Source organism: Pecten maximus, chromosome 9, assembly GCF_902652985.1.
Source record: "Pecten maximus chromosome 9, xPecMax1.1, whole genome shotgun sequence".
In the NCBI taxonomy this organism is placed as follows: Eukaryota; Metazoa; Mollusca; class Bivalvia; order Pectinida; family Pectinidae; genus Pecten; species Pecten maximus.
The window spans coordinates 33,168,300-33,185,049 of record NC_047023.1 but is presented as its reverse complement, the minus strand read 5'-3'; the positions used below and the strand labels follow the sequence as shown (position 1 = coordinate 33,185,049).

Below are 16,750 nucleotides of genomic sequence, written 5' to 3'. Positions count from 1 at the left end.
TTTATATACACATATCATCATCAATTAAACTGATACACAGGTTCAGTCTCAGGTTGAGTTATGTTTCACATTTCAACTCATGATGTCTCGTCGATGTTAAGTTTTTGTCAGTATCATTTTTTGTAGTTTTGTCATTATGTGTTAATGCAGGGATCCATAGTTTTATTTTGAACTATAATTTGGCTATATCAAAATCTTAAACAATGGTGAAATTGAGTTCCTGTTGACTTTATAATCAGTATTGTGTATTGAACCTCTTGGTGTCATGTTCAGGAACTACTGAGGGCCAGTCCCATTCATTTCTTATTATTGTTTGACCTTAACGTAACTCGATCTTGTAATCCTAATTTGACCTTTGACATAATATATGCCATTTGACCTCAAGAAGAATGAATTACCATGTATTTACATTGTATCACTAATACCATTTTCACAGTTGTACGATTTTGCTGATAGAGTACTGTACAGTTCTCAATTCATTCATGTGAAAAATTGATTGGATCAGGTTATCAAACAATGATAGATATTCTACAGCCTTGAGACTGCAAAGACATTCCACATAACGGACCAAATCTACGTCTGCATAAAATCTTGCATAATAAATGAGATTGGAAGCTAATTAGGCCAACACATTGTCTTACCTGTGTTACCTGGCCGAGAATTCTTTACCTCCAGAGCAACATATTGTGTCGTAGATAATTAATGAGGCTGGTTACATTCTGTGAGCTGGGAACTAGCTATATAATACCACACACTGCCCAGGTGTAGGGGTTGTATAGTCTGAGGTAAAACAATCGGAATAAGGCGGAACTATACCTGGTACAGAGGTAAGTATCACCTTGTGAAGATTTATTGAAATTTTATAATTCCAGTTTAAACTTGCTGGTGATTTAAACAAGCATCTTACATCATTATGCTGAAAACTTGGACAAAGCCTCCAGATACAGGGTGTTAGATTTGAAGAATGACTTTGATCATGAAGCATCCATGCGCTTACAGGGTTTTTGATCTTGAGGGATTTTACCTGGCCTGTATAAACACAGTTTTTGATCAGTCTTGAAGGATTTAACCTGGCCTCTGTATACATAGTTTTTTTATCAGTCTTGAAGGATTTACCTGGCCTCTGTATACATAGTTTTTGATCAGTCTTGAAGAATTTTACCTGGCCTGTATAAACACAGTTTTTGATCAGTCTTGAAGGATTTAACCTGGTCTCTGTATACATAGTTTTTGATCAGTCTTGAAGGATTTAACCTTGCCTCTGTATACATGGTTTTTGATCAGTCTTGAAGGATTTTACCTGGCCTGTATCAATATGTACATGTCTTTGATCAGTTTTTGGAGATTTTACATTGCCTGTATATACATGGTTTTTATCATTCTTGGGGGAACTAAAAACCAAGCATGCCTCCCAACCTGAAAACCTTAATAGGCGAACAGTTGGTGACCCAGCCTGACAATGCTTAAGGTTTTTCAAAAAAAATTATGCTGAGATTTCTAACCAAGAAGTAAGGCCCCTACAAGCATCAATTGAAAGAAGATACATTAACTGCATATATATTTGTAAAAAAACTGTCCTACGCCATGCGACGTTCAAAGCTAAAATGACCGTCCACGTATCTTTAGTATACCCACAACATGTGCATCAATCTGATTGGCCGAATATCCCTAGCATGCTACTGGCATTTGCCAGCGTATACATCACATATATGGGACAAATATTTCTTACTATTCTCCGAAATGCAGAAAATAATAATATATAACAGTGTTGCGTCAATACTAATGAGGATACAGCTTAGGTACCGGACAGGTATTTGACATGTGTTTTCCTTGTGACAAGACCTTTCCATTGTTACTACAATTTCGGACCTGCTGACCTTGACCTTTGACCGACTTTTAAAAAATTGATTCCAAATTTCAACCTATTTCTTGATCTATGTTGTCTTCTTACAACTTTTGTCTGTTTATACAATAACCTGTCTCTCAGGGCCTGTTTATAAGGAGCACCTGTCTATAAGCATCAACATTTGCATAAGAGTTCCTATCCATATAAGAACCCCCTAGACAGAAGCTGCGATTATCAGAGTGTGCAGCTTGAGTGAACATCTTAGATATGTACTGTGAAAAAAAAATCCTACTTTTCAGCCCTTCTTATTTGACATTTGACTGCCAATCTTTGACCAAAATTTAAACATGAACTATTTGTAGAGTTATATAATTGATACCTTTTTAAATTCAATTTTTCCACCAAAAAGTTCACCTTTAACTATGTTGTTTCAGGTACAAGTTTCTCAAACAGGGGACTACAGATTGATTTCCTGAGGCTTGAAATTTTGAACATGTACAATATCTCCTTAAAGAAAAAATTTAAAATTGGCAATTATTGACATGTTAAAACCTTTTACATTTACATTGTGTCTATGTCTAAATTGTGAAGTTATTTCATCATCAGATGATGATGTTACACATAAATCACAATAGGTCATGTGACACAGGTATATATATGTACAGAAAAAAATGCAATAGCTGCCATGTACAGAAAAAAATACAATAGGTCATATTTGACATACAGGTTTATAAAACAAATTACAAAAGGTCATGTGACACATGTTTATACATGTATGTGAAAGTCCCAGCATGTCATATGATGTTTATATGATATATATTTTCATCAATATTCCTCTCAATGTTAAAAGTTTATATCCTTTTCTGCAATCTAAATATTTGTATCTATAATCCAATTAATATTGCATCAAACGTTTTTTGTCTACTGTATATCTATACAAAAACTTAAATTATTAAAAATGTCTATCATTGTTTGAAAATAAAAAGCTTGACTAAATTTCAGTATACAGATGACTTTGAATATAGCAATTAAACTACAGTGTTGTTTATGTTACAGAGTGTCAATATATAGATTATTGTATATAATATCCTAACAAGAGATACACATTGTAGATAGATAGGAAATGTCCAGGTAACATCTGCCAGTTACTGTATCTGCTAATAGATAGATATGGTACTGAACTTTTACACTAGGGGAGGGGGGCTTATTTGAGGTTGAATACAGTAGTAAACTTTTACACTGGGAATGTGGTTTATTTGAGGATAAATATGGTACTAAACTTTTACACTAGGTGAAAAGGGATGATTTAAGGGTAGATATGGTACTTAAAACTTTTACACTAAGGGAGGGGTCTATTTGATGATAGATATGGTACTTAACTTTTACACTAGGGGAGGGGGCTTATTTGAGGATGGATATGGTACTAAACTTTTACACTAGGGGAGGTGGCTTCTTTGAGGATAGTTATGGTACTAAACTTTTACACTAGGGGACAGGGGCTTATTTGAGGATAGATATGGTACTAAACTTTTACACTAGGGGACAGGGGCTTATTTGAGGATAGATATGGTACTAAACTTTTACACTAGGGAAGGGGGCTTATTTGAGGATAGATATGGTACTAAACTTTTACACTAGAGGAGGGGGCTTATTTGAGGATAGATATGGTACTCAACATTTACACTAGCGGAGTGGGCTTATTTGAGGATAGTTATGGTACTAAACTTTTACACTAGGGGATGGACTATAGGAGTTGGGTGCATTCTTACATACTATTTTCCTGTTATACAGTTGGTATTCATATTGCCTATAAACTGCATCTAAGATAATTTTGATATTTAAATAATGTTATTCTGTAAACCTTGATATAGTTCCGAATTGCCCTCTTTTTCCTGTTTATGGTAACATTTTTAAAGACAAAAGTAATACAATGATGATTAAGATATTACTACTATATAATCACGATTGGACAGCTGGTCTGGACAGTATACAGTGTATTAACCAGGGTTGGACAGTTGGTCTGGACAGTATATAGTGTATTATCCAGGGTTGGACAGCTGCATGGTCTGGACAGTATACAGTATATTAACCAGGGTTAGACAGTTGGTCTGGACAGTATACAGTGTATTAACCAGGGTTGGACAGTTGGTCTGGACAGTATACAGTGTATTAACCAGGGTTGGACAGATGGTCTGGACAGTATACAGTATATTAACCAGGGTTAGACAGATGGTCTGGACAGTATACAGTGTATTACCCAGGGTTGGACAGCTGGTCTGGACAGAATACAGTATATTAACCAGGGTTAGACAGTTGGTCTGGACAGTATACAGTGTATTAACCAGGGTTGGACAGTTGGTCTGGACAGTATACAGTGTATTAACCAGGGTTGGACAGATGGTCTGGACAGTATACAGTGTATTAACCAGGGTTGGACAGTTGGTCTGGACAGTATACAGTATATTAACCAGGGTTAGACAGTTGGTCTGGACAGTATACAGTGTATTAACCAGGGTTGGACAGTTGGTCTGGACAGTATACAGTATATTAACCAGGGTTGGACAGCTGGTGTGGACAGTATACAGTGTATTAACCAGGGTTGGACAGCTGGTCTGGACAGTATACAGTGTATTAACCAGGGTTGGACAGTTGGTCTGGACAGTATACAGTGTATTAACCAGGGTCGGACAGATGGTCTGGACAGTATACAGTGTATTAACCAGGGTTGGACAGATGGTCTGGACATTATACAGTGTATTAACCAGGGTTGGACAGATGATCTGGACAGTATACAGTGTATTAATTAACCAAGGTTGGACAGCTGGTCTGGACAGTATACAGTGTATTAACCAGGGTTGGACAGCTGGTCTGGACAGTATACAGTATATACTGAACCAGGGTTGGACAGTTGGTCTGGACAGTATACAGTGCAATACCCAGGGTTGGACAGTTGGTCTGGACAGTATACAGTGTATTAACCAGGGTCGGACAGATGGTCTGGACAGTATACAGTGTATTAATTAACCAGGGTTGGACAGCTGGTCTGGACAGTATACAGTATATTAACCAGGGTTGGACAGCTGGTGTGGACAGTATACAGTATATTAACCAGGGTTGGACAGTTGGTCTGGACAGTATACAGTGTATTAACCAGGGTTGGACAGATGATCTGGACAGTATACAGTATATTAACCAGGGTTGGACAGCTGGACTTGACACTACACCACACTTGGTCAATTAGTCTGGACATTAATATACTGGGTAGGATAGTTGATCTGGACACTAAACCAGTGTGGGACAGTTAATCTAGACTCTACACTAGTGTTGGTCATTGGTCTGGACACTTAAACACGGTCAAACAGTTGATCTGGACAATAAACCAGGGTTGGACATTTAGTCTGGACATTATTCCAGTGTTGGTCAGTTGGTCTGGACACTATAACAGGTGGTCTCTCCACACCTGAGTTGTAACATTGTGATATTGTACCTATTTGGACGGCTGCTACACTAGTCAGGTTAAAAATCAATATCACTTCTGATGGCAGAAATCAATAAAGTGCCCATATATTTTGATAACATTGCTAATTCTCGCAGACAGGGAGAACAGATGATGGTGGGGTAATATTTGTTGTCAAGTACAGGATTGCCATTAAAGTGTTCCTAGGTTATGATATAGGAGTGCCTTGTACTGGTAAATTCACCAATTAAAATTCAGATGGAATGGAAACAAGTGAAAGATTATGTATGTACAATTGCACTAATGTATACATGTATATATATTGTGTCATTTAAAAAGTTTCACTTAATTTGAAATTTGACTCATGTACATCATTAAAATTCACCTGAACATGGCATGTGATATATGTATCGCTGTAGTACATGTAAGGATATATCTCACCATGGCTAAAGGAAGCACCTATTCACCTATGTATATGTGTACTCATAATCAGAATTGCCTGTCTTATAATATACAGTCCTATTCTTGTAAGTTTTAACAAGGCTATACTCAAGAAAGTTGAAGGGTTTAACATGTACATCAAGAACAAAAACAATTTACAACACACAGTGGGATAGCATCCTTACCTATTAGAAAATCGTGAAAACTCCATTTTTTGTCTTTTTATGATAGAAAAAATCTGAACATACAAATTTCAGCATAAAAGCAGGTGCTTGACAGAACTGAGTTATACCGATAAAAAAAACATATCTTATGTTGATATTTCTTTTTTGACAGGTCCACCTCAAGAGTGAGGGAGACCATGATGATTCTCTAACATCCTCCCCTGCGGTAGATATTCCCAGCAAAATGTACAGCACTGACTCTGATCTCTCCGACTGGGAGATTCGGCAGTTTGGTCGACACAAGATCACATCTCCACCTCTAATACACAAAAACCAGCCTTCTGACAATGAAGAAAATGTGCCCCCTGGATCCCCTGGGAAACGATCGTATGAGAAAACATTTGATACCGTATCTTTTGAGACAGCCGCAGAAAATGTCCAACTCAGTCCTAGCAAAAAAAAGCATAAGGAGCAGGTGTGGACACCTGGCAAGGAGAACCAGGGAAGAATGCCAAAAAACTGGAACAATTCTGTGTCATCCAGAGATAGTGCTCTTGGAAGTTCACTTTTTTCGGCTTTTGGATCTGTTTTAACAGACAGTTCCACATCCTTTGACAGTCAGAGTAATTCTGATGACACCACTTCTAGTGTCAACAGTTCTCCTGTACATAGTGTCTATGGCCGTTACCAGAAAATTTACACCAACGACAAGGGAAAAAATACAGGAGGAAAAAGTCTTAAGGGAATACGAGAATCTCCTGCTGCACAGACTTCCAGGAGAAAATCTTGGAATGATTCTTGGAATTGAAGGAGGGAAATTTAATGAAACAATATCGGGAGTGTTTGTAAAAACTGTGACAATAGGTGGCGCTGCCTATCGAGCAACAGGAAGCTCAAAGGGCATAGCCGTAGGGTGATGAAATTCTGGAAGTGAATGGTATGGACTTGAAGGAAATGAACAGGGATGAATGTATGACAGTTCTCAAAGAAATGCCTCTTCGTGTAAACTTGATGGTGAGACGTGGAAGTAAATTTTCTGGGCCAACTTCGTCAGATGGTGTATCACACTTCAGACAGAAGATGAAGGAGGTCAGTTCTAGAGAGATGAAGGTGTGTAAGGACCAACGATTCATGCAGAATTATGCCATGACAACGACAACTTCAGAAAGTGAAGATGATCTCCTGGAAGGGTTTGCCCTCCATCGAGTAGAAGTCGACAAAAATCCCGAGGAAAGCCTTGGTATCAGTATTGTTCCCAGCTATGGCTCTACAAGGGAGTTCTATCAGGTAAGTCAGGTGTCACTCAATTTCACCATTGGATGATTTTAAAAGGAAACCATAAATGTCTATATTCTGAACTTTTGCGCTGTGACAAGTCTTTGGTCAGTAAATTTATGTTTATAATCCAGGTTTAGGGTATCTAACACCTTGCCAGATATCATGCAGGTACACACAGACTTGAAACAAGGATAGTGTATCTATCAAATAAGAGAGGGAAAATGCCACAGACTTGGATTTGAATCTGGGACCTATAAATCCCCAGTAGTTGGACCTTTAGTTCCCTAATTAATTAAGCCTCACCCTGCTAGTCACCATGGTTACCTTTCCATGTCTCCTAGACACTAGTTTATACCTTATACCACTCAGTAGATCTAGATGCCTCTATGGTAGGTATGACCAGATTGTTGATCTTATTTAAGTATCTTTCGAGGAACCTATACACTCGGAGCAGATGTTTGATATTTTTCCATTCTAATTAAAGCACAATAGATAGTACAGAAGTACATGTATACAAATTACAGACATTTGCTGACTTTGCCTTACAATTGACCTAAATTCTACTCTTTTGTAAAGTTAAGGTATTTCAAATTAAGGTTGTATATATCCTGAAGGTGTTTTCTTTCTAAATGTTTGTGTAATTTGGATGGAAAAAACTGTGCCAGGGGAGCTAACTCTTTCAGGTCAGCTATAATAAATCGCTGCCATTCACAAACCTTGTAGAATGTATAATCAATCAGGATAAGCCTATTGATTCCTGTTAATCCACATACTTCTGTTACTGTCGGGGTCTCCCCACATCTGCTGATACCTGTGTATTCATTCCTCTGCTGTTGTGATCACAGACAAACTTAAGTATTTTTAAAATCATTTATCAATGAAGATGGTTTCCCAGTTGTTTAACTGGGGAGATATAAGCCATTATTTCTGTTTTTCTGTCTCAGAGATGTTACTATATGTAGCAGTCGGGAGCTAACAGAGATACTATTACATCGCTACAGAAAATATAAATAAAGTTTTGCACTAAAACATGGGCCTGTCGTGAATATTGCTTTTGTTAATACATTGGTTCAGTCTGTCAAGTACTTGTTTATCAATTCAATGTCAGTCTGTCTATAAAGGCCCCTCAAGGGAACAGAGAAATGTGCCCTTTATAGGCAGGTGGTCTAAGTTTATAAACAAAGAAATTGGCAGGGTTTTCATGTATACAGATGTCTTTATAGACAGGTTTGTTGTGTAAACATGTGGCCTTTATAGACAAGTTTTGTTAAACATCTTACCTTTATAGACAGGTTTGTTGTGTAAACATGTGGCCTTTATAGACAGGTTTTGTTATACAGACAGGTTTGTTGTGTAAACATGTGGCCTTTATAGACAGGTTTTGTTATAGACAGATTTGTTGTGTAAACATGTGGCCTTTATAGACAGGTTTTGGTATACAGCTTACCTTTATAGACAGATTTGTTGTGTTTACATATGGCCTTTATAGACAGGTTTTGTTATACAGCTTACCTTTATAGACAGATTGGTTGTGTTAACATTGGCCACAATAGACAAATTTGTTGTGCAAACATATGGCTTTTATAGACAGGTTTGTTGTGTAAGCAGATTACCTTTATAGCCAGGTTTTTGTGTAAACATGTGGCCTTTATAGACAGGTTTGTGGTGTTAACAATGACCTTTATAGACAGGTTTATTGTGTTAACAATGACCTTTATAGCCACTTTATAGCCAGGTTTGTTGTATAAACATGTGGCCCTTATGGACAGATTTGTTGTGTAAGCAGCATATGGCCTTTATTTTTGGTTGAAAAAAGCAATGATGGATTTTGGAAGTGGAAAAAGTAAGAACAGATAATTAAACCTAGAGAAAGTTGGAAGAGAGGAAGAAGAGAGGAAAAGAAGAAATGATATTGAGATGGCAAAGTGGAAGAAAAAGACAGAAAAAAATAACATGTTAGGATAAACTTTGTCACACTGTACTTCAGTAGTGATAACAAACACATCAAACTCTATATCTTAGTACAAAGTTCGACATATTTAAATATAATACGACCATCATGATTTAAGGACATTTGTTGTAGTAAGACCTATTACAGGTAGACTCAGGCCTGCTTAGCCCTACCTGAATAACGAGCTCCAGTGTATAGGTAGAAAGGCCATATATAGAACAGGTAGAAATCTGAGCATTGACGAAATCCTGTCAGTTTACCTGAACAGGTTGATCCAGTCTGGTATGAATAAACATAAAGCTGAACCAAGGGGAAAATAACATGCTGGCTAGTATGTACTGTGTATCACAGAAGGAAGCCGGGAGGATATCTACTACGGATATAACTCATAGGTGAGAAAGAGGGATAGAGTTTTCACTCAGGTGTGTGGGTCTGCACAATTTCAATCTCAAGTGAGAATGTTTTATGTGTAGCATCAGATAGAGAAAGTACAGGTGTTTTACTAATCAACAGGTGATCATATCAAGGCCAGGTATGGTATAATGTCTTTATAGTGAACTTTTAAATATAGGCTAGTTTATCATAACCCTGTATACAGTACACTGTAGTCATACAGTATGTTTACGTGTGTTCCTACATGTGAAATATGTTTTAAAATTTTATTGACAGTATAATCTTGGTTTTGTGTTACAAATCAGACATCCAGATTTTTTTGTTGGAATGCAGACATGGAGGAATTTATATTTGAAATATATTGTCCTGCTTGTGTAAATATTTGCAAAGGGCCCTCATAAATATTCATCTTAAATTCCATCTAAACCTCCTGTGTTAACACCTCAGTTCTATGAATTTTAAAACAAATATATCAAGTGAGTTTTGTTTTCCTGGAACCTGACACTAGTATCTATGAGAGGTGCTATACATGTATAGATATCGTTACATCCCTATGATCCATCGTCATTTGATATTGAAGTCATGTGGTTTGATCAGTGTCACCTGTACTAGAGTTTCTCGTTTGAGCAGGTATTGGTGGGAGTTAATTACACCAGGAGGAGAAAGGTACGGGTATAATAACTAGTCACATCATTATAGTCTCTGGTTTACAGGTCTAACTCAATTACTGTCCTACTTCTTCAAATCACAATCTGAGATCTCATATTCTCTCTATACAGCCTAAATTTCTTGTATACCTATAAGTCAGTTGATTATTTTTATTTTCAACAAGAAGTTGACTTTGGTTACCTGACTTTTTACAATTAAAAAAATATGCATTACTGGTATATCATGACTCACGTGTTATACAATGCCCCCCTTTTTTTGCTGTGACCTGTATATGTTGGCCTTTGATTTTAATCGAGAGAATAACAGTTTCTAAATTATATTTGTTCTATATTATTTGATATTGGATCACGGAGCTTGATACAATCCACTGGGTAGGTACATTCCATCATTGAGATGGGGAATTATCTGAATTAGAATAGGTCACTGTGACCTATATTTATACCAGTGACCTCAATCTGTTTATCAAATTATGGATTATTTCTGTTATGCTATATTTTATTTACATTTATATACATGTAGAGTCTAAAAGAATATATGACTATACTTAACCTTTGACATTTTATACCATGGTTAATTCAGGCGCCATGATAGCTCAGTCGGTAAATCAGGGGCCATGATAGCTCAGTCGGTTAGAGCACCTGCCACATTACCTCAGGTGAAGATTTGAGGTTTGTGGTTTGACGCTCCCTACCGGTGTCAGTTTGTGTTTCTTAGGAGGCTGAGAAACAGGCCGGCCTGTGCTGTCATGGTTGTTTCCTTGGGATGACGCTTTACCCTCATTGCCCTGAATGGCATTCAACAGCCTCATGCATGTTGTTCAGTGAGGTAGTTACCAACTACTACAAGGAGTACCCTGCCTCAAAATGACCCTGGCTGTTCACAGGTCAATAAAACCAGCAAACAAACCATTTTAATTCAAATCTGAAATTTATTATCAGAATTTGTTTTCTTAGACACTTTCATGGTGTGTTGATAAAAAGGAGGTAAACACTTATATGTTTCGACCTAAAACATTTTAAGGACACTAGTATCACAATCACCATAAAAATCAAAAAGAGGGAGATCATATTACCATTTTTTCGTAGTAATTTAAAAATAGAAAAGAACACAAACAGAATGGGGGGGGGAGGGGGGCTAAAATATGAAACATTCCTCAGAAGTTTATAAAGGATAGCAAAAGATTCCAAAATGTTTGGCTAAATAGGGTTCTCCCACATGTTGTTAGAGTAGGAAAAGTAGTTTGTTTAAGCTGTTGTAATAGAAAATAATTTGCATATAATGTAATGTGATAATGTTTTGTCAGCTGATTTTGTCTACCATAATCTTCTACATATGTAGTGGTCATTCACCGACATAATGTTATTTTGTTGACCACTTGCAGGCAGTCCATCTGCTCCAGATAACTTTATCACCCATACTGGTCAGTCAGCTAGGGCAGGTGGAAATCAACCTTGGACCTTTTGCTAAATAGAAACCTCCAAAGAGGAAACATCTGTATTAAAAGTTGATTTAAAAATTCCCCATGGCTGATCAGAATGTTAAACCTGTATATAGTGATCACCTGTGTAATTAAGACACCCAGACCAACTTTAAAATTTACCATTTCTGGCTGTTAAACCTGTATGAATTGACCACCTTTGTTTAATGTCCTACCCCAGAACTACGTAAAGTGTATTCTTCTGCTCTCTGAAATACATATTTGAATGTATTTATTGTAGACCAATGTTAATTGGTACTAATTATGATATAAGTACAATAATTATTTGAGTGTAATAGCCAATTAGTACTAGACATCTATACTATAATGGCATCACCAGCAGGCTCTATACAAATGATACTGTTGAAGTTTGTCAAAGCTTAAAAACTTTTCAGGTGAAATTGAAATGGTTGTATGTAACTGTGATCAGAAGCTATATAATACTTTAGTATGGACTGGAATTGACCAACCCTGGTATGTCAAGATTTCCTTTGAGATCTCTCTGGAGTGGGTGTATTTATTGAGTGGTTTGTGTTACGATCGTCAATATTATGCCTTCAGTGTCAGATGTCTGTAAGCCACAAGTTGTACCATGTTTTCAGTTTGTATGAAGTACCTTACATTTTCTTTTTTCTCTCTAAATCTATTGCGGTTCACTTGACAGCAAAATTAGTCAACTCAGTGTTATAATGTAATTTTCATAATGAGAAGTTCATTTTTGATTGTGTAAAATCTTGTTAATTCTAATCATAGATGATGTCATGAATCAGTCCGTCGATACACTCGTGTGTGTTGTAGACAGAGAAATCACACTCTATACTCTGCATCAAATTAAAGTTAATAAACTCATTCAAAAGTCAGATATATCTTAAGCTTGAAGTTGAGTTAGTAAAATAGAACTTCTGTTTGTTCTATCAGTCTTTGGGGTCACTTAATTTTTACAGCGACCCCGTGTTCACCCTAAACATTGTGCTGAGAGAGTTACAATGTACCAGTGTGGTCAAAGCTTTGATAATAGGATTCAAACTTAGGACTAATATTAGGTAATCCAGTCTGCTACCTGTGCACTGGAGATGAAAAGATTTGAAATTCCCTACAGCCTTGTCTGTGAGATCTACTAGATGACTAGATTGTTCACCACTTTGACAGTGGGGTATGGGACTAGACTACCAGTTAATGCCAGAAGTGAGATTTTAATGATCTACAATGAGCCATGACTAAGGATATCCATTAGTCTTACTAATGGAGCCTTGTAACACAGTGGTCAGTAGTATACACACTGGTCAGTCATTTCTTATTATCTAAGTTGTGTACTATGAAGTCTGTGATCTAGATTCATTTTCATTCTCATGAATGCAGGACAACAGAGATATGGCATTTCCATCTTATGAGGTAAATACATTTACAACAAAAATCATACATTGTGAAAGTTGTAATTTTGTGTTGAAGTTTAAAATTATTGTGCATTCTGCAACCTTTATTTAATTTGTAAGATTGATTTATAGAGTTTTAACATATCTTATGAAAAAAAAGTTTTTCTTCAAACTACAAAACTTCAAATTAAAATTTTACATGCATTAAGAACAAAAGTTCAATAGAAAATGAGATGTGGGTTTATAATTACGTCAGAAAATGTACATCTCCTTAATTACCACATGCAGAGTTCATCAAGTGCAGAGATCTCGTTGCAAAAAGTAAAATGATTCTAATTTACATTTATCTATTTCTAAATGCAAATAAGACGTTTCTACATAATTCAAACCACATTACAGGTCATTCAAGTAAATTGATGCCTGTAAATGATGTTCTAGACAAGCACTTTCTAAAAAACAAGAAGGTTGCCATTGCAAAAAGGAATAATACACAATATGGTACAGTGCTACTTGCCAAGCTACCTAAATATGTAAGGGACATAACATGACAAGGTCTGGTTTCAATTAGACATCATGTGATTGAGTCTGTAAGTGTGCATTACCTTGATCAATTGTCATGCTTGAGCGATTTCTTCATGTTGAGGAATTTTGACCCTGAAATCCTGGTCAGAACTGTCGACTGATGAGTGATTACTTGCTTCTGGTCATTCCACTGGTAAACATATGTCTGTGTATACCTGTACTAAACACTCGACAATATGAGGAAAATGACATTTAGACAAAACATTTTAAGATGTTACATAAGGAAACATATTTACAAAAAATCTGATAGTGTCAAGTCAACCTTCAAGGTGACCAAAAAGGCATTTCATGAGAGAGGGGATATCTGTGAGAGGATTTTGTAAGAGGATGTCTGTGTGAGGATGTCTGTGTGAGGGTGTCTGTGTGAGGATGTCTGTGAGAGGATGTCTGTGTGAGGATGTCTGTGTGAGGATGTCTGTGTGAGGATGTCTGTGTGAGGATGTCTGTGAGAGGATGTCTGTGTGAGGATGTCTGTGTGAGGATGTCTGTGTGAGGATGTCTGTGAGAGGGTGTCTGTGTGAGGATGTCTGTGTGTGTGAGAGGATGTCTGTGAGAGGATGTCTGTGTGAGGATGTCTGTGAGAGGATATCTGTGTGAGGATGTCTGTGTGAGGATGTCTGTGTGTGTGAGAGGATGTCTGTGAGAGGATGTCTGTGTGAGGATGTCTGTGTGAGGATGTCTGTGTGAGGATGTCTGTGTGAAGATGTCTGTGAGAGGATGTCTGTGTGAGGATGTCTGTGAGAGGATGTCTGTGTGAGGATGTCTGTGTGAGGATGTCTGTGAGAGGATGTCTGTGTGAAGATGTCTGTGAGAGGATGTCTGTGTGAGGATGTCTGTGAGAGGATGTCTGTGAGAGGATGTCTGTGTGAGGATATCTGTGTGAGGATGTCGGTGTGAGGATGTCTGTGTGAAGATGTCTGTGAGAGGATGTCTGTGTTGAGGATGTCTGTGAGAGGATGTCTGTGAGAGGGTGTCTGTGTGAGGATGTCTGTGTGAGGATGTCTGTGTGAGGATGTCTGTGAGAGGATGTCTGTGTGAGGATGTCTGTGAGAGGATGTCTGTGAGAGGATGTCTGTGTGAGGATGTCTGTGTGAGGATGTCGGTGTGAGGATGTCGGTGTGAGGATGTCTGTGAGAGGATGTCTGTGTGAGGGTGTCTGTGAGAGGGTGTCTGTGTGAGGGTGTCTGTGTGAGGATGTCTATGTGAGGATGTCTGTGAGAGGATGTCTGTGTGAGGATGTCTGTGTGAGGATGTCTGTGTGAGGATGTCTGTGAGAGGATGTCTGTGTGAGGATGTGTGTGTGAGGATGTCTGTGAGAGGATGTCTGTGAGAGGATGTCTGTGTGAGGATGTCTGTGTGAGGATGTCTGTGTGAGGATGTCGGTGTGAGGATGTCTGTGTGAGGATGTCTGTGTGAGGATGTCTGTGTGAGGATGTCTGTGAGAGGATGTCTGTGTGAGGATGTCTGTGAGAGGATGTCTGTGTGAGGATGTCTGTGAGAGGATGTCTGTGTGAGGATGTCTGTGTGAGGATGTCTGTGAGAGGATGTCTGTGAGAGGATGTCTGTGAGAGGATGTCTGTGTGAGGGTGTCTGTGTGAGGATACCTGTGTGAGGATACCTGTGTGAGGGTGTCTGTGTGAGGATGTCTGTGTGAGGATGTCTGTGTGAGGATACCTGTGTGAGGATGTCTGTGAGAGGATGTCTGTGTGAGGATGTCTGTGTGAGGATACCTGTGTGAGGATGTCTGTGTGAGGATGTCTGTGTGAGGATGTCTGTGAGAGGATGTCTGTGTGAGGATGTCTGTGTGAGGATGTCTGTGTGAGGATGTCTGTGTGAGAGGATGTCTGTGTGAGGATGTCTGTGTGAGGATGTCTGTGTGAGGATGTCTGTGTGAGGATGTCTGTGAGAGGATGTCTGTGTGAGGATGTCTGTGTGAGGATGTCTGTGAGAGGGTGTCTGTGAGAGGATGTCTGTGTGAGGATGTCTCTCTGAAGACTACTGTTGTGTATTTGAATATCATTGCTATGATTCCCAAACTTGTTTATTCACCACATAGGCTTTAAAAGAGTTTATGGAGGGAATGTAAAGACCTCGGTAAACAAATATAGCTAATTATCTTTTTCCAGTATCAACTGGTCGCCAGCTGGTGGCATAGAAAATATAATCACCATGTGAAACTAAAAATTTTCAAAAGATTCCTAAACATTATTTCATTTTGGAGTTATTTACAATGTATTAAAATGCATTGCACACCCTAAGTTGTGCTTTTTTTTTTTTTTTTTTGTGATCTCTCAGATACACTTGTATTACCTGTTCTGTCGCTTGACGAACTTTGCATATATACTTTATCAAAGACTATAGAGTCCTAGGCAGGTTTTACATCATATAAACCTATAAAGCTTATATACTAATTTGGATTTGTTAAAAAAGCGGCAATGTCCTATATGATTATGTCAATTTTTAATGGAAATAGAGATTATAAGCAGTGTAGAGGCAGATAAACATATGATATTATTTTGCACAATTTCACCTTCAAGAAAGTACCTGTATACCATGTCTAACTGTTAATTAATACAAAATATAGGCCATCACCTGTCTATAAAACCCACATATTCTAAAATACAGATTCCAGACTCAGTACTTGTGTATAAAGACCACATTAGTACAGAATAGAGATGTTGTCTGTCTCATTAATAAACATCGCCTTGTTTGACAGATTGAAGGTATTTCACCTGTCTATAGAGACCTCTGTTATTACTGACAGATTGAAGGTATTTCACCTGTCTATAGAGACCTCTGTTAATTTTGTAATACAGACCTGTTACCTGTCTACAAGGACCATTTGTTGACAGTTATCATCGCTTTATAGACTTGGTTGACTGGGAAATACCTGTTTATACTGAATACACAAAACCAACCTGTGAGAAAAAACTATATAATCTTCTTTGTCTCTCTTTCTCTCCTTCCTCTCTCACTCACTGTCTGTAGGGCCATGTATATCTAAGATATTATCACACAAACTAAACCATATCAAAACATAGTAAAACTCTTGCATAATGATTTTCTGTATGACCTACTTGTTTTACCTCAGTAAGTAAGACTTCAATGGCATGAAAACA

The 16,750-nt window shown here is 37.7% G+C and overlaps 1 protein-coding gene across 1 annotated transcript in view; it reads left to right on the top strand.

Moving 5' to 3' along the window:
• Nucleotides 1-16,750, top strand: part of LOC117334284 — a 43,831-nt gene that overhangs the window by 8,127 nt on the left and 18,954 nt on the right. The window contains 3 exon segments of the mRNA XM_033893805.1: nucleotides 6,081-6,647; nucleotides 6,649-6,819; nucleotides 6,821-7,195. Of these exon segments, the coding sequence (XP_033749696.1) occupies nucleotides 6,081-6,647; nucleotides 6,649-6,819; nucleotides 6,821-7,195 (1,113 nt within the window).